Below are 20,751 nucleotides of genomic sequence, written 5' to 3' on the forward strand. Positions count from 1 at the left end.
CAGAGGAGTTTTCTTTCTCTCTTTTTCCTCTTTCTCTCCTTTGTTTTATTCTTCTCCAGCAGCAACTCTCCTCGTTACAGCCCTTCCCCACCCGCGGGGTCCCCCCCACGCCCCAGGGTGGTCCCCGAGCCTGGCCCTGGGGATGGAAGCGGCCTCGCCACGCCAGCCTTGCCACAAATTCACCGGGGCCGTTGTGCCTCTGCCAGCGTGGCCGGCGCTCCTGCGCAGGCTCCTTCCCCACCCACGCGTCTTGCCGTGGCACAACCACCTCCGGCAGCGCAGCTCTGCCAGCGCGGGCAGCAGCTTGCCCGACGGGGCAGGCAGGGCTCCGGTCCGGCATCTCCAGGAGCCGCAGCAACGCCGTTTCAGCCCCCGGGTGCCGCGACACGGGGTCCGTCCCCCCCATCTGCTGTCCTCGCAGCCCTACCCCAGGCGGTGGGACGGGGACGGGGCGCCCGGCGTCCCTGCCGGCTCCCCGCAGGTGCTGGCGTGCCGCTCCACCTCCGCCGTGACGAAGGGCAGCTCGCAGATGGGGCAGGACACCCAGGCGTCGGGGGACGCCTCCGCCAGCGGGGAGGAAGACCAGGCTGCTTCGGGGTCTTCCTCCCCGCAGCGGGAGGCGTGCACGGGGAGGAGATCCAGGCTGAAGCGGCCTGCGGAAAAGGGGAGGCGACGCGGTTGTCTCTGGCGTTGGGGTGAGTGCGGGGTTCAGGCTCGCACCCTCCCCGAAGGTTCCCGTGACACCGTGACGTCCCTCCTCTGCCTGTCACGGGCTGGTGCCGGGGCACCCTGCACGAGCGGGAGCGAACGTCCCGGCTTCGGGGCCGCCCCTGCCAAGCGCCCACCTGAGCAGATGGGGCAGACGCCCGTCTCCCCGTGACTGCTGTCCCCTCCGCTGTCCCCCCTCCTGGCCCGTCTCTCTCGGTGGCTGCGGGCTCTGGCTCTTCCTCCTGCCCCGGACCGCCGTGGGGCGGCTGGCAGAGACCTGCAGAGGCGTTGCGAGAGGGGCTGTAAGCTCAGGGCTCGCTCCGCCGCCTCCTGCCCCCCCAAAGGAGCGAAGGATCAGCCCCAGCCAGGGACCGGATCCGGCAGAAGGGAGCCGCGCACTGGCAAGGATCTGGCTGGGAAAGGCTCAGAGCCGAGCAATCAGCGGGGTGAGGGCAGGAGAAACACGGTGACCCGAGGGATTACCTGCCCGCAGGGCTGGGAGCTCGCTGCCCGCGGTCCGGCTGCCGGCGGGCTCTCGTGGGGGCTGCAGGGACATCCCGCGCAGACCCTGGGGAACAGCGGGCGAGGGGTAATCCTGCCCTCCACCCAGCAGCGCCACATCTCCCGGTGGAAGGGGCCGGGTGAGAACGGAACCGGCGGCATTCACGGGTAGGAAAACACCCATGTGGACATGAAATGATGATCACCTCCTCCAGCTGCCCCACCGCGGGCAGTGAACGGATCACAGGAGGCTTCTAGGTGAGCCGTGGGATTTGCCACCAGGCTTGTCTCACGCCAGCAAGGAGGGTGACTCGGCCCGAGGAAGGCCACCCCGGCCAGGGCACGGCCTGCCTGCCAGCGGGGCAGGGGAACCGGGATCCCTCCAGGCACGGGGAGCGCCCTGGCAGCTGTGGATTCACCCCAGCCTGCCCCAGGTGGGATCCCTCCAGGCACGGGCAGAGCCCTGAGCAGGACAAGAGCCCTTTGGACGGTTTTGGGGGCCGCGTACCAACTACATAAAGGCTCTCGGCACCGCAACGTGCCCTGTGCTGGCCACGGGCAGCTCTGGCTCACCTGGCACTGCAGGGCCTCCGGGGTCCTCGGCCGGCAGCTCCGGGTCACCCCCCGGGGTGCCTGTGCTGGCTCTGGGCCTCAGCGCTCGGCTTTGCGCCGCCGACAGCACCATGCGGGCTGGGCGGCTGAGGCGGGCTGGGCTCCAGGCGCCCGGCTCCAGCTGCCGCAGGCGGCTCTTCAGCTGCTCCTCCTCCCTCGAGCTCCTGGAGACAGAGATCATCAGCCCCACGGGGAGGCGCGAGCAGGCAGGCCGGCGGGAGCCGGGGCTCCAGGCTTGGAGGCAACACCTCGAGGTGGCTCCAGGCCTGGCCGCGCAGGGAGAGGATGGAGATGGACCAGACCAGGCTACTTACGAGCGCGGTTCTGGAAAGAAAGCCTGGCAAAAGGCAGGGCTGGAGCGCCAGGGGCCGTCCGCGGGCTCGGCATCCTCCTGCGGGACAAGGGAAAGCCTCGGGGAACGGAGACCGGCGCTCCGTGCCCCCCACCCCGGGCACAGCCCCCGGTTCAGCCAGGCGAGCACCCTCACGCACCCTCCACGGGGCACGAGCGGCGGCAGCGGAGGAGAAGCCCCGTCACCGCTACCTCCCAGAGGGTTCCCACGGCGAGAAGCAGGCGGAGGCGCGAGAGGCACCTTACCAGGCCTTGCGGCGAGGGCGGGGGCGGCCGGGGGTGCTCGGGGTCCAGCGGCGTGCGCACGCGGATGAAGGACAGCCCGAACTGGCTGTGCCTGCTGAAGGGCTGGCTGCAGGTGAGCCGCAGGCGGTCCCACTTCTGCCCCACCGCCAGCGCCAGGAAGTCTGCTGCAGGGGGGCAGCGGTTGGGGCGGAGGGGACACGCACCGGGCACCGCCGTCCCGGCACCGCTCCCACCTCTGCTCGTCGCCCTGTGCCCCTGTTCCCCCTCCAGGACGGGGACACGGTGACAACTGGGAGATTACGGGCACGGGCGAGGCCAGGGCGGGGGAGCAGAGCTGGTACCACCCTCCTGAGGCTGCGCGGCGAACAGGACGGCCGCGACCCCTGGTCTCCAGCACGGCTTGTCGTTCCCTGGTCTCCCCGTCCCCTTCCAGCCCCCCCAGCCAGCCCCATCCCGCCGCCAGCCCCCCGGCCGGCCCCCCAGCCTCTCTGCTCTGCCCTGGGCCTCCTTCCCTTCCGATCAGGCAATCTTTACCTTCCTTAAACATCCGGACCCCGCAGCGGTTCTGGTCCAGCTTCGAGTCAGCCGGCGTCATCAGCGCGACGCTGGGCACCAGGGTGAGGTAGGGCCGGTCGAGCGGCCACGAGGAACGTCCCACCTCGATCTGGAGAAAGGCGCAGCCGCAGTTGCCTGTGTTAAGGCAGGAGGGACGCGAGGTTCAGGGCTGCCGACCCCCTCCGGGGCACAGCCCCGCCTGAGCTGGCAGCGGGGGGACCGTACCGACGTCCACGTAGCCGATGGGACTGGCTCTCTCCAGCTGCAGCTCCACTCTCAGCTGCCTGCTGCGGTCCTGGGGGCAGCCGAGCCAGGGACGAAGGCTGTCCTCACGCAGCAAGTTCTCCACCGGGTACTTGGGGTCCTGCACACGACGGCAGAGACGCCGCGTCACACGCCAGCTCCTTCCCCTTCTCCTCCATCTGGCTCCGGGCGCAGGGGAGAAGCGGGGGACTCTCTGCAACCCACAGAAGTAGCACTCCGCTTTTTGAGAGAGGAAGAACGGCGTGTAACTCGTGCCCTTCAGCGTTAATTAGCGCCCTTCAGCCGGTGCCTAACAAGGAGAGCTGTGGTGCTGCACCCTGTCGCACCCCGAACTGAGACACCCCCCCCTTCAGAGACCTCAGCGGCTCACAGGGAAACCTGGGCTTTGCAAACCTCCCACCCAGCTCCCCTCGAGGAAACGGCCCGGAGACCTGCGAGGAGAAGGACACGACGTAGCTGATTTTAACCGGAGCCATCCGGGATCCCCTGGAGACGACCCTCTGCCGGGAGCGAGCTTCCTTTCGGGTGCCTCCGGCGCCTGGTGGGGAGAGAGGGCAGGTCTGCGACCGCACCGCGCGTCTCCCGGCACGGCAGAGCCGGCTCCGGCTCCGGCCAAGCCCCTGGCCCCCCCCGCCGCCTGCCGGGGCAGGGCTCACCCCGCTTTCAAAGGGGGCGAAGCGGGGGGGTGCGGGGGCAGCCACTCCGTTAGTCCCCGTCGACTCCAACCTCGCCCCCCAGCCCCATTCGGCAGCCCCCAGCCCCCCCCCAGTCCCGCTCCGTCACCCCAGAACCCCCCAGCTCCGTCCCACCGCCCCGGTGACCCCCAGTCCTGCCCCACAACTCCCCTCAGCCCCTCCAGTTCCACCCCCCGCTGTCCCCAGACCCCCACACACGAACCCCCCAGATCCATTCAGCCATCCCAGTAGCCCCCAGTCCTGCCCCACAGCCCCCCTCGCTCCAGTCACCCCCAGCCCTGCCCCACAGCCCCCCTCAGCCCCACTCACCCCAGCCCTGCCCCACAGCCCCCCAGCCCCAGTCACCCCCGCCCTGCCCCACAGCCTCCCCCTCAGCCCCACTCACCCCAGCCCTGCCCCACAGCCCCCGCCCCAGTCACCCTCAGTCCTGCCCCACAGCCCCCCTCAGCCCCACAGCCCCCCAGCCCCAGTCATCCCCCGCCCTGCCCCACAGCCCCCCCCCTCAGCCCCACTCACCTCAGCCCTGCCCCACAGCCCACCCCCGCCCCAGTCACCCTCAGTCCTGCCCCACAGCCCCCCCAGCCCCACTCACCCCAGCCCTGCCCCACAGCCCCCTCAGCCCCACTCACCCCAGCCCTGCCCCACAGCCCCTCTCCCCCGCCGCACCGATCCCGAAGCCGCCGCCTGAATCTCCCGCCCAAACCGCGTGACCCCTGACCCCCGACCCCTGACCCCGCGGCCCGCTCACCGCTCCCCGCCGGCCCGCCGCTCCCTCCTCGCTTCACCCCCCAACTCCCCGGCCGCTCCTGGCCCCGGCCCCGGCCCCGGCCCCGGCCCCGGCCCGGTCCCCGGCCCGGTCCCCGGCCCGGTCCCGGGCCCAGCCCGGGGCTCCGCCGCGGTGCCTGACGGGACACGTAGTCCTCCGGCAGCGCCGCGTCACCGCCCCGCACAGCGGGCGCTAAGGGACCGTCTGCCGTGTGCGTTACCTCCGAAACAGCGTGAGGGGGCAGCGGAAAGGGGAGAGGAGGGGGAGGCGGCGGCCCGGGAGCGTTGACACCGGTGGCCCCGCCGTGCGAGGCGGCCGGTGTAACCGGGCCCGCCGGCAGGGACTGTGCGTCCCGCTGCGGGACTGGAAATGGCAGATGATCCCTGGCCGTGACAGCTCGCCCCTTCCTTCTGCCCGAAGAGGCGTCTCTGGCGGCTGTCCTACCCCTCCTCTCTTCTGATTGGCCATCGGGGCAGCGCCGCGTCCAGCGATTGGCCGGAGGTGCGGTGGCGTGGCCAGTGATTGGCGGACGGTGGCGGAAGGAGCTGGCCGCTTGGGGACGGGGGGGGCAAGATGGCGGCGGTGCTGGAAGTGGAGGTTGGAGGCCCCGTCGAGCGCGATGTGGAGGAGGTAGCGGCGGGCCAGGGGCGCGGGGCCGGCGGCTCCGGGGGCGGTGCGGGCTGGGGGCCCCGGGGAGGGGAGGGAAGGGAAGGGAAGGGGAACGGGAACGAAGGGAAGGGAAGGGAAGGGAAGGGGGCTGTAGGGCGGGGGCTGTGGAGCGGGGACAGGGCCCTGCTGCAGGCGCTGTGGGGGCTCGGGGCCGGCGGGGCGCCGGGCCGGGGGAGGTGGAGGGGCCGGAGTAAGGGTGTGCACTGGGGCGCTGTGGGGTCCCTGGGGCGGGGGGCGGTTCTGGGGCAGCGGGAGCTTGCAGGGCTGTGGGGGTCCCTGGGGCGGGGGACATAGGGGGTCCCTGGGGCGGGGGGCGCTGGGAGCTTCTGAAGGTGCCTGGGGCGGGGGGACGCTGGGGGGCTGTGGGTTAGGGGGCCTTTGGGCTCTTCCTGGTGAGCTGCGGTGGGTCTGCAGGGCCCTGGGAGAAGGGGCCTTGGGGGGCTGTGGGGTCCCCGTGGGTCTCGGAGGCACTGGGGAAGGGTGGGAGCGGTGCGAATGGGCCACTGGGGTGGGCGGCCTGAGGCGGGGGTGAGGGGCTGGATGCGGATGGAGGAATTGGCCGGAGGAGGCTGCGGGGAGCACGGGGGAGGAGGGCGGTGGCGGAGGGGAGGCTGGGGAACAGCCTTCGAGCCGTGTGAGGAAACGGCGGTTTGGGACATGGCGGGTCGTTGCACACCGAGGTCCTCGGGGACGACCCCCGCCGAAGGGTTTTACATCCCTGAAGCGGCCGAAGCGCCCGTTTCCAGGCAGGGTCCCCAAAGCTGGTGCAGCTGAAGAGGGGCCCCGGAAACGCCAGTCCGGGCGCTTCGGCACCTGCGAAGCTTTTCTGCTGTTAATTCATTCCCTGACTGTAAAACTCACTGCTGGAAAAGCCGCGCGGGACCAGGGTGGGATTTGCATTGCGGAGAATACGGGAGCACGTGGGGCTGCTCGGGGTGCCCTCGGACGCCGGCAGCGCGGGTGACGTTCCCTCCTGGCAGCGACTTCTGCCTGTCACCTTGGTGCTGCGCCGTGCGAGCTTCCAGGCTGAGATAATTAGTAGCCCTTGTCGCTCTTGGGGAATTGAAGCCGTGTGAGGTAGAGGGCTTTAATCGAAGTTCCCGCTGGCATTCCTGGAGATGAAAAATTGCAAAGCTGGGGGGGGGGGAAATCTGATAGGAAAGCTGGAATTGGGAGCCGGGGCTCGCCTGCTTCCACACAAAGGGAGTGTGGGCTGCGCGTCCGTAACGGCACTGCTGTCCCGGGCTTTGCCGTGGCTCTTCGCCGTCACCTGCGCTTCGTGCTTGCGAGCTTTCCTTCTGCTCGCAGAGCGGTTCTGTGTGTGCGCAGCTGGCAGCGCTGCCTGTGCTGTGGGAGCACGAGGGGGGACAAGACGGTCAGCTGGTGCGGTCAGGGGGTTTTCAGTGCTTTTCCTCAAGAATTGGTAGTTTGGTTTAAAAATTCTCAGGTGCTGAAGGTTGTATTTGGGAAGTTTACTGGCAGGGTCAAGCTGTGGAGCTTCCCTCGTGTACGGCTGAGCTGTGCGAGCGAGGTGAAGCTGTCTGCCTGAAGCGCAGCAAGAGCTTGTGCATCCTCCCTGTGCCGCGTGTTGCTGCCGAAGAGCGGGTATGGCTGGGGTGACAGGAGGATTCAACCTCAAATCCAGTGACCGAATGTCTTAAACCACGAATCAGTCCCTCTTGAGTTGCTGCTTGTTATGTTTTAAGATATTCACTGGTGGCTTTTTATGCCAGAGAGATGTCTTTCCAGCCAGGCTTTGAAGAACGCCAAGGTATACGTGTGCACGCTGGAACCAGGCTGTCCGAGCCCCTCTCCGAACAAGCGAGCCTGGCATCCTCCTGTGAATCTCTTCCATCGTGAAAAGCAAGACTTAAAGCAAGCTACTAAGCAAACAGTAAACTGTTGCACTTGTGAGTGCCTTAGTTCAGTGCCAGCAGCAGATGGGAAACCTCTTCCCTGTAAAAATGTGGAAGATCTGAAGTCTCTCACCCTCAAAAGTGAAATTCCTGTTTTTCAGTCCGGCAGGAAACAGCTTTTGGGGCTGGCAGAGAGGGCATCGCAGGGAGGCGGCTGATAAGGGGGTGCATGCAGGGCTGTGCTTCTCCCTGTGCTGTGATTCCACAAAATCCACGACCATCGGACAAAATCCGTGTGCTTGTGCTGTCCTGAGATCTTGGCAGCTCTTTGGGCTGAGCGCGTCGCTGACGAACCACTAACGGTGGGGCCGGTGCACGGTGGAGATCTGGAAGCAGTTTAACGTTTCGCTTGGTGCACCCGTGTGGGATAAACGCCGAGTGTCGTGTGGCTTTGGCTCTGCCTGCCTCTAACTCAGGCTGTCGTCAAAGGTTTCATTTACAATTATTGAAGCGTTCGATCAGTCGGGGCCTTTCTACTCCCTGACGGTTGTTACTGCGCTGTTTTATGAGCAGGAGAAACGAGGAATTGAGATTCCAAAAATTCCTTAGACTTTCACTGAAGTCTAAGGAGCCTCTTTCACTGGAGCCTCTTCAAAATCTGCCTCGGGTGAACGGCCGGACTCTCGGCACTCTTGAGATTTATTTTCCCATTATTTTGGGTTGTTCCTAGGGGGTGGTGTGAAACAAATACTGAGGCTGGGGCTGTGGGGAAGGTGAGATCAGGTCCCAGGTGTCCCGGATCCTCGGCTTTTGTGCCTCTGCCCGCTGCTGTGCGTAGCAGATGCTGGATGCCGTTGTTTTTGATGGCCGAAATGCTGCGGAGCCACCCAACGTGAGCTTTAGGCTGGTCTGTAGCTTGGAACTGAAATCAGCAGCTGCTTATTCTCCATCCTCGAGATGTTCTCCTTGCCTCCTTCCCAGATTTAGAGCGTAAGGAGATTACAACCGGCTCGCAGCAGGGCGGTTGGTACGCGTGCCTGGAGATCCTCCTGTCTCCCAGCTTCTGGCCTGCGAGAAACAGGCAGTTATGGGTTTTGTATTGTAGGTAACTGCAACCTTGGTGTTTTCGTAGAGGGAGGTAATTCTCTTGACCGTCCCGGTGATGGGGATCACAGGTTTGTGGTGGCTTTGGGGAATTAGTCCCTGCTGAAAACTGGCGATTGGCATGAGTTTCTTCCAAAGGCCACGATACCACGTTCGAGGAGAGAATTAGACTTTAGTCGTAGATACCCAGTTTCCCCCAGTCATCACCCAGAGGGGGCTGGGGTTTTTGAGCGGTTCGTGAGTTATGCAGGAGACAGAGGGCAGAATATATAATTCTTAACTCCTTATTTTTTAAAAAAAAAAAGTTGTTCTAAGAGCTCTAGTCGGTCGCACACAGCAGGTCCTGTGCTGGTATCACCAGCCGGAGGAGGCTGCAGCGGGAGCGGGTTGGTGCTCAAGGCTTGGCAGAGCATATCTTCAGATACTTCGGTCGTCCTCGTGGTTCTCGTCTAACCCCTCTCCTCTCTGGTCTGGTAAAGGGAGGTTTCAGAGCAGAGGCTCTTCAGCCTAGCTGACGGGGATAGAAAGCGACCCAAAAACTGGGTGTTAAAATGAGACAAACCCAAACTAGAAACAGGGCGAATGCTTAACGGCGAGAGCAGGTGCTTCCTGGCACCGTCTCTCGCACTTGGATTCACCATCGCTGGTCGTTTTTAGAACCCAAACTTCTTTGGTAAGAGAGCATGGAGATCGAGAAGGCGTTAACTGGAAGGTCCGGCTTGGGGTGGCTGCTCTGCCAAGTCGTGTCTGACAGTCATCAGATCGCTCCGTCTCTGCCTGAACGTCCTGTCTGTCATGTCCCGGCCCCCCTTAATAAAGTTATTTCAGGAGCTTTAAGCTCTGGGGGATCTGGTGAAGCTCGGTGCCTGTAATTGAGGGAAAATTGTGTCCGATGCTGTGGATTCTTGCACCTGCGAGGACAGCTTACGTGGCAGTTGCTGTTGGCTTTGGAGGACGGCTAGGTAGGAAGCCCTCTTCTCTGTGAAATGCCAGCAGGATTTCCTTAGGGGTTGGGGCTGAGAAGCCTTTAGCTCGTTTGCTGAAAGCATTTGTAGATTTGGGGAAGATGCTGAAGGAAAGAGGCTGAGAAGCGTTCCCTAAGCGTGGGACAGACTGGCGTGGCTGCTGGCGCGGCACGGAGGAGGAGTGACCAGAAGTCACTGCATGGGGAAAAAAAAAATTTGCTGTGTTTTGAAGGTGCTGGAATGTGCTTGTAAAATGTCCTCATCCAGCGAGGACTGGGGTGGAGCCTGGGGGGAGCAGGGATCTCCTGGGGGGTGGCAGCGGGAGCCCCTGGGTGACTTCCCAGAGCTTGCAGAGGGATTGACCTACGCCGGAGCTGAGCCAGGCCAACAAGCGCTTGGGGCTTCTCAGCTTCTCCTGCTTGCAGTGACTTGAGAAGATTTAAAATTTTTTTTTTTTACTGTTTATCAGAGCAGTTGTTCTGGCTACGAATTGTGTAGCTGACTTTTTGAAGGGAAAGCAGTGACTGAACTGATTAATCTGGGCCTGGATGCTTTAGGAACAGAAGAGCTCAGGGAATTTGGGCGATACGAGCGCACTTCTCGGAGCTGGTGTCAGATCGTCACCACCTACACGCGATTTCCTACACAAGCCAGCAAGCTGGAACAGGGATTTTCATAGGTCTATATTTTGCATCTGTCTAAGTACCAAAGTGCTTCTTGAAGGCCTCGGGGACTGAATCTCTCGCAGGTGTTGCTCTAGGGTGAAGCACAGCAGATGTGTAACAGCACGCAGACGGATTGCTGCCACGCATGTGTTTCCCTGCCTCCTCACCCCGGGGTATAATTAGGCGCTGCAGAGGAAGCGAGGCGGCCGCTCGTGTCCTCGGCAGAGCCCGGGTGCAATCGGAGGTGCTGGCTGCAAGACACCTATTTGGGGAACAGCCCCGAGGGATCTGCCGCACGTCGCCGGCAGCGGTGGCGTGGCACCGTGTGCACGGGCAGGCAAGGCTGGCTGCCGCGCCGTCCCCGGGAGAGCCCTGGGGTAAAGGTTGAAGTCAAGACGGCGACTCCGTACCCGGTGATCGGAGGCTGGGGCGAGGTGGAGCCCATTCCTGTGTACACGTCTCCGGGGTGTGCAGGAAAGCGCGATAACAAAGTCCTTGCTGTGACTTGTTTTTGATCTCTTTCCTTGCAGCTCCACATCTTCTTGCTGGTAAACATCAGGTGCGGGTCATTCGGGGCCAGCCAGCCGTGTGCTTATGCCAGGGGGAGAGCTGGCTGCCATCCCCATCCCCTCGGCCATGCTGGAGGGCCTCCAGCCAGATGCAGTTTTGTAAACCGTGGGTTTATACGCCCAGCCCCAGGCGAGCTGCTCTAGGTTTTATCTGTGTTTGTGTCTCACTGAGGCTCAGAGCTGTGGGATTTTGTTTGCTGCATCCCCAGCGCCGTGGGTCGGGGTTTGTGCTGGCGCTGGGACGAGTGCTGTCCGGCCAGTGGAGCCTGTGCAGGAACGTGACTGGTGCTGGAGGCCTCTTCAGCTCGGATGTGAAGATGTAAAGCTCCAAGAGAAAGCTGAACTGCAATGTCAAAGGCTCCCCAACCTTCCCCAGTCCAAATGCCTCATGGTGAGAGTATTCACACCGAATCTCACCGGGAGAAATAGGGGATTCTGTGAGACTTGGCCTCTGGGTGAGGTTTGGGTGCTGCTTGCTTGCAAGCTGAGAAGGTTAGCACAGAGTCGCAGTTCTGTAGAGGGGTCCTTTTAAATCACTTAGTCCAGTTACTGCTGTCCCCTAAGCCTGTCACACAGAGGATGTCCTTAACACCCTGCGTCCGGCCTGGCAGTTTCAGCTTGCGTTAAGCACGGATTACGCCAGCCCATCATCTCTCGTCGCTAGTAACAGCAACTCCTGTTGCTCTCGGTTGCTCCTGTTGGGCAAGAACTTTGCTGCCCATAACGCTTGGTAGAAACTTCCAGCCATGTCAGCAAAGCGAGTCCTAAATCTTTCTTTTTCCCCAATTCTTTCAAAAAAAATCTTTGGGTGACGGTTTGTTGCTGGTCTGCAGACGTCATCCCCCTGTTCTGCAGACTGGTGGGGTTTTGGATTCCCTTCTCCGTCCTGTTTCTGAGGTGCACTGGGATGGCCCCTCTGTGCCCAGAGACACCTGGCTGGGTTGTGAACGTGGGACTTAAACCAATTCCTCCGGTACGCGTAGCGCGGGATGGTGGGCAGAGCCTTGGCTGCGGTAAAATGTGGGAGTATAAGGGGAAAGGTGCTTGCAGGTGACGGAGGAGCGGGGGGACTCTGCGGTTCTCCCCGTGCTGCCTGGAGGGTCGAAGGACAGCTCTGGGCTGTGGTGTCACGAGGGGCACGTCGAGGGTTTGTTGTTTAAAGCTTCTGAATCCGGGGTTTTCCTTCTTGAAGTTCTCAAAGAGCAATCCTGGGGGTCTCACGGGGTGGCTTTGCAGCTCACTCCGCCACTGCTGCCGGCACCGGTCGGGTCTCACCAGGCGATAAAGGAGCTGGGTGCCGTCTCCGCGTTACTCGCGGGGAACAGGCAGTGTAGACACAGCACAGCCTTGCTCGTGTGGGGCATAAACCAGCATCTGCGCTGTGTTGGGGGGATGAAGTAAGTTAGTTATCCGTTCTGCGCTGGTACTGCTGCTCCCAAACTTCTGTGGCTGATTTCTTTGGTGGTTTTTTTTTTTTTATTTTTTCTCCAGGTCGATCTTTCGCACTTGTCCCCAGAAGAGAGATGGAGGTGAGTCTGTGTTGTGAGGTGAACCGATGCTTACAGCTTGAGCGAGCTCCTGCTCCTGACCGGAGCTACCCGCAGCACAGCCCGTATTCACGGCTGGAGAGGGCAGGGTCAGCCTTCCCTGCGCAGCGTTATTTGTTAGGGGGAAGGAGCATGAACTGGCTTGAAAGGCAATATTAATGTTTTTTCTTTTAAACTGCATACTAGTTATTCCTCCTTTTCCCTTGGCCAAACCAATTTGTCAGACCCTTGTTGAAAAGCACGGTAAGACTGGTCTTCTTTCAGTATTAATTTACAGAGGATGACTTAAGATCAGAGAATTTGGCATATTTGTTGGGTTTGGATTCCCCCCCCCCCCCCAACTTGAACTGTCTTGTCAGCTTAAGACCAAGGTGTAAGGATGTTACAGGTCTTAATTCTGCCTTGGTTTTTGGTCAAACAGCACAAGCTGCAAAGAAACCCCAGGTGTCTGTAGAGCATCAGTCTGGAAATCTCTTGTTCCAGGATGCAAATAGGCTTACCCAGGGCAGAGAGAAGCGATTTTCTGGGGTTTGTGGGTTTTGCCGGCTGTAGACCGTGCCCTCCCGCCCATCCAGCCTTTCCCTGGCTGGGCCGGAGGGAGAATGGTGCTGGTGGCTCTGAAACTGGGCTGAGGGCTCGGTAGTGAGAGCTGGTGCTGGCTCGTGATGTCAAACAGCCGCTCAGCTGATGCTGTTGCACCGCTGAGCTGCCGGGTGAGTTACGTGAAACGTGCACTCCACGTTCGCTAGTTCAGGTACGTCGGCGTGAGTTACCTCTGCCTCGTTCACACCGGGATGGGCTGGATGGCAGTCTTGGCTTTCACAGTTTAAAAACGAGCTAGTCTCAGAGAAGCCTTTTGTCCTTTCTCCTCTGGATTGCAACACAGCACCCGTCTCCACGACGCTCCTTCGTGGTGTCTCTTGGTCTGGTCTTCCTGGCTCCCCCGTGCCAAAGTGTTTGTCAGCCCCGCCGTGCTGTTAGCATGCGGTCTGTGCCCGCATGCTCTTCAGCCGCCTTTTCCCTGTTGTTGCAGGGTGGAGCATGCACGGATGCATGCCAAGCACCGTGGTCATGAGGCTATGCATGCCGAAATGGTTCTCATCCTTATCGCCACGCTAGTGGTGGCACAGCTCCTGTTGGTTCAGTGGAAACAGAGGCACCCTCGCTCCTACAACGTAAGTGTCTCCCACGCAGCCGTTTTGTCTCCGAGGCTGGATGCGAGTGCTGAGCGATGATGATTAGTTGATGAGAAGTATGTTCCTGTTCTTCTCCTCTTATCTGGTGTTGAGAAACCCTCGTCTTCCCAGCAGCGTGTGGGGATTCTAGCTAGGGATGAGGACAGACATGCCTGGAGGCCTCAAGTTTCTGTTATAAGTGACGCCAATAACTCGGTTTTACGTAGTGCTTTGACACCAGGTGACGGCACAAGCAGATCTCGGGTATTGTCCTGAGGGTAAGGCAAAGGGAAGCTGCGTTTTGTGGGCGCTTCCTTGGAAGCGGTGGGGGCTTCTTGCTGCCGGGACCCTGGGTTTCACGGTTCCTGCAGCACCGCTGGCTTGCCCGGCAGCACTGTCTGCTGAGCAGACCTGCCGCTTGCTGATGCCACCAGCTTCTCGGGAACTGTTATTTCACCTGAACCAACCTCACTCTGACTTCCTTATGGTAATTAATGTTTCTAGGCAATACCTGTAATCCTCCACCTGTTTGCCTGTTCCCCTCCGGCAGTACCACAGGAGCTCAGCTGCACGGCCGTAGATCCGTTTTGGGAATAGGCTGTAGGGCAGAGGCGAGCCTGAAACCTTCCGCTGTGCCCGTCTCCTTGTTGAATCCTTGCCTGAGGTGTCTGTGGTTGCAGTGTTCGGGACCCTGGAAAGGCAAAGGTTTATCCAGCCACCCTAGGACAACTAGTTAGGCTGACCATCTCCTGTACCTTCCTCTGGAGATGTTTCCTCTGCGTTCTCCCTCCAGCTCTAGTCCTTGGCTACCAAAGATTGCCTGGCTGCTGCCCACGACTCCCTCAGCCAGGCTCTGAGCCTGTTCTCTGGTGCTCCGGTGCACCAGACCAAACCTCCCGAGTTTCCTGGTGCTATTCAGGGCCCTTTGCAGGCAGGAGAACGGCTGCCAGGGTGTTTCTGATGTCTGATGAGCAGAGAACCAGCTCAAAATGCCTTTCTTCTCTTCCTGCAGATGGTGACCCTCTTCCAGATGTGGGTAGTGCCTCTGTATTTCACGATCAAGCTGTACTGGTGGCGGTTCCTGGTAATCTGGGTGCTCTTCTCAGCGGTCACAGCTTTTGTCACCTTCAGGGCAACTCGAAAACCTCTGGTACAGACAACGCCCAGGTTAGTACACGTGTTCCTGGGAAAACTCCTCAGCCCCAGGGTAACCATTACAAGGAGCTCTTTCCAGTTTCGCTGCCACAGATCGTTGTCTTAAACTTTGTACCCTGGGGGTGCGCAACCCTTGCCCGCGCTGCCCGCGTCGGTCGGTGTGAAGCACCAACCGGCTGCTGACAGCCAGCCCGGCGCATGTGGTGCCCGAGTGGGTGGTGGAGAGGCAGATGCTGCGTGGGCTGGTAGCCTCACCGAGAGCATTCCCGGCGTGAAGCACGGGGCCGTTGTTTACGTGAAGCAAAGGCCGTTGCTTACGGCCTTTGGACTTCCCGAGGTTTCTAGTTTGGAAGTCAAGACCTTGAGTGGCCCCGTGGTGGTGGCGGATCCATAGCTTGAATTAGAAATGTAAAGTTCTGTTGCCCATGCATCTGAGTAGGTGAAGTGTCTGCAAACAACACCAGCCAGGTTTAAAAAGCAAAACTCTTCAGGTGCTTGCTCGGTGCAGTTTCATTCAGGAAAAATGAAGGAGTTAAATTCTTGTTTTACTTCTTTACAGGCTGGTTTATAAATGGTTTCTACTAATATACAAGATCAGCTATGCCACTGGAATCGTAGGGTACATGGCTGTGATGTTTACACTTTTTGGTCTTAACTTATTATTCAGGTGAGTGAATCTTTCGGGTCCTGCTCCTGGGGCGGGGCGGGGGATGTAACGCACTGTGTGGAATAAGGCGTTGGCTACGACTCTGGAAAAACAGTTGTCTTAGCAATCTGATTAACGGGGCCAAAGAGGCTCTTGGGGTGTCCTCTCCCTGCTGGGAGGGTCACGGGTTTTCGCCCTGGTACCTGAACTGATCAAGGTCGCTGGAGAGCCCTGCTTCCAGCTCAGCTGTGTCAGCGGCTCCTCCAGCTCCGCGCGTGCGGGATTTTCTTTGCTACCCTGATAAAGAGGTACCTGCAACAAGCAGCCAGCCCAGGTCTGGTAGCAGAGGACCCTAGCCCAGGCCATCTTCACGTTTAGAGAGGTTGATTCCTTCTCTGGAGTATGGGCGGACGTGGCAACTGCCTGTGGAGACGTGGAAGTGTTAACCGGGGGCTTACTGGGAGCTGATCTGGCGCACGAGAGAGTTGGAGATTACTGCAGTTGCTCATCCCGGAGGCTGGCGAGGGCGATGGGCACCGGGCGTTAGACAGCTGGGGGGTTACACCCACCTCTCCATTCAAGTGCTGCTTGTTGACAACCAAGGTGAAGCGTCCCAGAAGCAGGGACCGGGGTTGTGCTGGCAGGCACCTAGAAGACCTCTGCAGGTGATGCTTCCCGGTGACGTGTGTGGTGGACCGCTCTTGCGACGGAGTTAGTGCCGTGGGCTGTGTCAGCACGCTGGCTTTGCACCCCCGCAGCCCCCCCAAAAAAGCTCTTGATGTCGTTTGGGCTCTTCTGTTGTAGAATCAAACCAGAAGACGCGATGGACTTCGGCATCTCCCTCCTCTTCTACGGTCTTTACTACGGGGTGCTGGAGCGGGACTTTGCCGAGATGTGTGCGGATTACATGGCCTCAACGATCGGGGTGAGTTAACGCTGTGCTGTCCCCCAGGCGAGAGTCCTGCCCCGTTATGGGGGGGCCTGAACCTCGTCAGTCGCAGCCGTAGCTTTTGCCTCCCCCAAACAGGAAAGTGCATCAAACTCCCCCCTTGAGGAAGGGCTCCCTGAGGCTGCTGCCTTTCTCGCTGTGCTCTCTCTGGGCCCACTACCACGGTGTCTGGGCTGGGAGGTTTCTGATGTAACAGAGTTACTCCAAGATTCTTCCTTAAGAGCACAGCATCTGCGGGTGTCCCCTCATCCCCAGAAGCAGAAGAAACAAGGAGTGGAAGGGTCTCTTCAGCCCCTCTAAACTCCTGACATATTTCTCTACCTGGGCCTTTAAAATCTCCAGTGCTGAAGAGCACTCCTGTTTCTAGGACCACGCTGTGGGTGCGTTAACTCGTGACCTGCAGCCACCAGGGAAAGATTCGCACCACGGGCTTCCTTCTGCTGCTCGTACCCACCGCGGCTTGCGCTGTCCCTGTGGACAGAGGGTGTGTTCCTGCGTGCCTGCAGTGGTGGCCTAAAATCTGTAGCCCACTCATCTAGTACCAAAAAAACCCCACTCCACCAAAAAATACGTGACCTAGGTGGAGCAAGTCATGTTGCTTCTTTGCAACAGCTCTTTAGGGTCTTGGACGTTGTGTTTCCTCCTCCTCCTCTCTGAGCTTTCTGCTGCTGCTCCTTGGAGGTGCTGCCTGGCAGGACTGGGGAGCCCCAGCCCCTCGCCAACTGCCTTCCACTCGCGCCGGGACGTCTCGGCAGAGCTCGGGTCTCCCCCCGCGTAGGCGGTGGGTGCCCAGGACAGGCCTGCAGCAGCCCAGGTGGTCCCCGAGGGGCTGGCCTGGCCGCAGGGCTGCCGGGAGGATGCTGCTGCCAGCTGGCACTGCAGCCCGAGGGCTCCATCGGATGCGCGGAGTGAAGCTGTGCCAGGTCCCTGCCTGAGATGTGTTTTGCCGATGATACTAAACTAGGAGGAGCTGTGGACTCCCTCAAGGGTAGGGAGGCCTTACAGAGGGATCTGGGTGGACTAGAGAGCTGGGCAATCACCGACCGTATGAAATTTAACAAGAGCAAGTGCCGGATTCTCCACCTGGGACGGGATAATCCTGGTTATACACACAAATTGGGGGACTCTGTGATCCTTATGGGTCCCTTCCAACTTGAGATACTCTATGATTCTATGTCTCCCAGCCTGGCTGTGGGAGCCGGGACGCAGCACGAGTGACCCAGGGCTCGTGGCCGTCCCTGGAGCCTGTGGGACCAGAGCTGCGCGCGTGGAGATGCGGCTGCGTGCCCGCACCCTCCTGCGTGCTGCCTCAGACCGGCGCTGAGCCAACAGGCTTGGAAATGGGGGGGGGGTGGCTGCTCTGCACTTCGGCCGAGCTTCAGGGACCTGCGGGGCCGGAGGCTCGGGCTGTATTTGACTGCCAGCCCGAGGTTGGGTCAAAGCTGTGACATCCAGCTTGTCCTGCTCTCTCCCCCAGCCTCTGCCCTCGCTGCCCAGTGTGGGTGCACCGGCCCCGGCAGGCAGCTGACAGCTCACCTGGCCGTCGGGGAGCGAAGGGGGGTGGTCCCCGGCTTGGGGAGGGGGCGTGAGGGGCTGGGGTGTGATGGGCCACCATGTCACTGAGCAGCTCCCTGTCCTGTTGTAGTTGTTTCCCACAGCTGGACCTGTAACAAGGTTTTTAAACCCAAAAGGCCGAGGCTGGACTCCTCGGGCGCTGACCCCAGCCCTCCTTAAAGCTTAGCCGCGCCGACGCGGGTGTGGGACGTGTGTCCTCCCGCTGTCACCGCTCTCCCTCTGCTCTGCCCTCGCTCAGTTCTACAGCGCCTCGGGGATGCCCACCAAGCACCTCTCCGACAGCGTCTGCGCCGTCTGCGGCCAGCAGATCTTCGTGGACGTCAACGAGGAGGGGATCATTGAGAACACCTACCGCCTCTCCTGCAACCACGTGTATCCTTCTCCTCCGGAGCCAGCCCCTCGCCTCGCTGGCTCCCCACCACGTGGGGTGAGGAAACGCCTGTCCTGGGACTCGGGGCCGTTCTGCTGATTTTGCACATGATCCTTGCCTGTGTCATAGCTGACTTGGCACAGAAAGAGGTGAAGTCTTGTGTGTTCCTGAAATCACTTCCTCGCCGCCTCCGTGTGCGTTACAAGTGGTTATTCCCTCTTCCTTCCCCTCCCCAGCTCCCCCGGCTCCGGCGGTGCTGCCGTGCCAGTTCCGGCGGTGTGAGGTAGGGGTGTGAAGCGTCCCCGGTCCAGCTGAGCTGGGCTGCCTGTGTCACGCTGGCCCCTCGTCAGAGAGCCAGCGCTGCGGGTCCTGGCTGAGAGCCTCCGGGAAGGGAAGAGTCAGGGGAAAACACTAGTGCCATCGGTTGGCTCCAGCCGCAGCCCGGCAGCTTCCTCCTTCCCCAAGACTCCTGCGGCGACTCCGGCTGCCTGTGGGGTTTTGAGTGCCCCGGAATTGCTCAGCCCTCCCCGTCAGCTGATTGATGCACAGTCGGTTTTGAAACTGGAAGTCCTGCTTATTGCTCAGCCGCAGCCGGGGACGGATCAGGGGTTTTTCCAGTGGTGACTCAGCGGTGGAGATGGGATGTCCTCTGGCACTGCCTGTGTTACTGGCTGTGAGGTGGTTTCCAAACTGGGCCTGAGTAAAGGTCACACCAGCAAAACTTGCTGCCTAAATTTAAGCGCTATAAACCGCTTGGCGAGGCTCACGCTGGCCTGGCCCCAGCAACCGACCCCGCGCGGGGCCTGGGCCGGCGTGTCACCCAGCCTGCGGCAGCTCGGTAGGATTTGTGGCTGTCGGAGGAGTCGGTGCTCGTGGTGGTCCCCGGGGGTGAGGGCTGGCTGGCAGCCCCGCGTCGTTGGCTCCCGGCCGCGGGCACCCTGGCGGTCCTCCACTCCAGGGCCAAGGAGGGAGCGGCTCCCGCTGCTGCTCTCTGGCCTTAACCCTTGGTTTGAGCAGCAGGGACATTACCTGAGGGAGTTTCTGTTTGCTCGGTGACACCCTTGTACGTGGCAGAGGCCCCCGTCATGGCCTCGCCTCACCCCGGAGCTGCACTGCGGGGCCCCGGCTGCAGCCAGCTCATGTTTCCCCGTGACTTCTCCGGGCTGTGCTCAGCTTGGGCAAATCCTCATTACCTGTCTGCAGTGACAGAGCATAGCCGGCACCTGGAAGTCAGACCCTGGGAGAAATTCCTTAAATATGTTGTTAATTCCCGAGAAGCCTTTGCAGGAGCCTTGTGTAATGTGCACAGTCAAGTTTGCAGGGCCCTCCTGGGCTGTACAAACCTTCCAGGTGCTCAAAGCCGTGGCATTTCACAGCCAGACACATCCCTGCCAGTCCTCTGCTGCCGGCTCTCGCCCTTGTATCGAGGAACTTCCCTGCAGCCTCTGCCCCGGCTGCCCGCGTTGGTCTCACCTGGCCCCGGTGTAAGTGCGTGCTGGGCTACATGTGTGCCGGGCACCGTCGGTGAAGGGTTTGTGTCTCACCCGTGCCTGGCGCGTTGGTCATAGCCCTCATGGTGCCTCCCCGTCCCGCCGTCCGGTGAGGCCCTTCCTCTGTGCCTGGAAGGCGCTGCGCCTTCTAGGAAGGGGCTGCGGTTGTGCAACGCGGCCGTCCGTGCACGCTATGGGGGTGAATTTTTTTTAAGCTCGATGGTTTCATGTCCCCCCTCCTCCAGCCTTGAGGCAGGTCCCCTTAACGTGCTGCTTCCCAGGTTTCACGAGTTCTGCATCCGTGGCTGGTGCATCGTCGGGAAGAAGCAGACGTGTCCGTACTGCAAAGAGAAGGTGGACCTCAAGAGGATGTTCAGTAACCCGTATCCTTTCTCCTCGTGGGACCCAGCGCCTTGCAAAGGGGAGCAGCGGGTAGAGCACATGAGGGGCTCGGGGCCGTGCCCGGGAGCTGTTGGCTGCTCATTTGGGCTTCGCTGCCAGCCCACAGCGGTGGCAGAGACCCTGCAAAATCTGTCCCTGAGCTGGGCACGTCGCCTGGCACGGAGCAATGGGCACGTCGGGGGAGCTGGGAGGCCGCGGGCTCCACCGAGGCTGCTGCTCCCTCGGATGACTCGAGCCCCAGGTTTTGCTTTTCCACCTCTGGACGTTCCCAGGGGGAGCGCGAGTCCCTGCGGAGCCGGGCGCTGGGTTTGCTGCCTGCGGGTGCCCCAGCTCGGAGGCAGGTCGTGTCCGTCCCGCGGGAAGGAGGAGATAGCGAAGCCGGGCCGCCCGCGTCCCCCGGGACACCTGGCTGCCCCCCGGACCCTCCTTGTCGAGGCGCAGCCCAGGTGAGCCTGGCCAGAGCCACCCCTCCCTGGGCAGCCGCTGCTGCAGAGGGTCTGGGCTGCGTCCCCCCATCCCCAGCCCCTGCGGCGTGGCAGCCTCGGTGGGCCGCGCTCCTCTCGCCCCTCTCCCCGTGGCTCTTTAACTCCTTCCCGCCCAGCTGGGAGAGGCCTCACGTCATGTACGGGCAGCTGCTGGACTGGCTGCGCTACCTGGTGGCCTGGCAGCCGGTGATCATCGGACTGGTCCAGGGCATCAACTACATCCTGGGGCTGGAGTAAGGGCAGGCGATGGGGAGCCGTGGAGCCACGAGAGGACGCGTGCCCAGGGCAGGGGACAGCAGCCGGCTGGGGACGCTGGCTTTTCTCCATCACCTCTCAGGACCTCGGCCGTCCCCGAGGACCGCGGCGTCAGGGGCCGAGGGAGGACTCTGCCCTGGGACCCCTCCCGCTAGGGCTGGGGGAGTCTTTTTTTT

At 61.4% G+C, this 20,751-nt stretch overlaps 2 protein-coding genes across 6 annotated transcripts; one reads left to right on the forward strand and one right to left on the reverse strand.

The window, feature by feature from the left end:
• Window positions 1–11: 11 nt before the first annotated feature.
• Window positions 12–5,039, reverse strand: XNDC1N (XRCC1 N-terminal domain containing 1, N-terminal like). Of its 4 annotated transcripts, none has more exons than XM_072851031.1 (10): window positions 4,681–4,833; window positions 3,669–3,775; window positions 3,199–3,337; window positions 2,953–3,108; window positions 2,419–2,579; window positions 2,136–2,212; window positions 1,783–1,985; window positions 1,192–1,276; window positions 846–985; window positions 12–653 (listed from the first exon to the last, which is right to left on the reverse strand). In XM_072851031.1, the coding sequence occupies exons 2-10, from the start codon at window positions 3,711–3,713 to the stop codon at window positions 424–426; spliced, it is 1,236 nt and encodes a 411-aa protein (XP_072707132.1). In that variant the 5' UTR covers window positions 3,714–3,775; window positions 4,681–4,833; the 3' UTR covers window positions 12–423. The 4 variants fall into 4 exon arrangements, with proteins under 4 accessions (XP_072707132.1, XP_072707129.1, XP_072707128.1 ...); XM_072851028.1 differs by lacking the exon at window positions 4,681–4,833 and adding an exon at window positions 4,919–5,039 and having other exon boundaries at window positions 13–653; window positions 2,419–2,582; XM_072851027.1 differs by having other exon boundaries at window positions 13–653; window positions 2,419–2,582; window positions 4,681–4,832.
• A 206-nt stretch (window positions 5,040–5,245) lies between these two features.
• Window positions 5,246–20,749, forward strand: RNF121 (ring finger protein 121). Of its 2 annotated transcripts, XM_072851032.1 has the most exons (9): window positions 5,246–5,328; window positions 12,018–12,055; window positions 13,107–13,248; window positions 14,261–14,415; window positions 14,963–15,070; window positions 15,854–15,974; window positions 17,812–17,945; window positions 19,715–19,816; window positions 20,437–20,749. In XM_072851032.1, exons 1-9 carry the CDS (start codon window positions 5,272–5,274, stop codon window positions 20,555–20,557), a joined length of 978 nt encoding a protein of 325 aa, XP_072707133.1. In that variant the 5' UTR covers window positions 5,246–5,271; the 3' UTR covers window positions 20,558–20,749. The 2 variants fall into 2 exon arrangements, with proteins under 2 accessions (XP_072707133.1, XP_072707134.1); XM_072851033.1 differs by lacking the exons at window positions 19,715–19,816; window positions 20,437–20,749 and adding an exon at window positions 18,180–19,708 and having other exon boundaries at window positions 17,812–18,000.
• Window positions 20,750–20,751: the final 2 nt, after the last annotated feature.

Source organism: Ciconia boyciana, chromosome 1 (genome assembly GCF_034638445.1).
Source record: "Ciconia boyciana chromosome 1, ASM3463844v1, whole genome shotgun sequence".
In the NCBI taxonomy this organism is placed as follows: Eukaryota; Metazoa; Chordata; class Aves; order Ciconiiformes; family Ciconiidae; genus Ciconia; species Ciconia boyciana.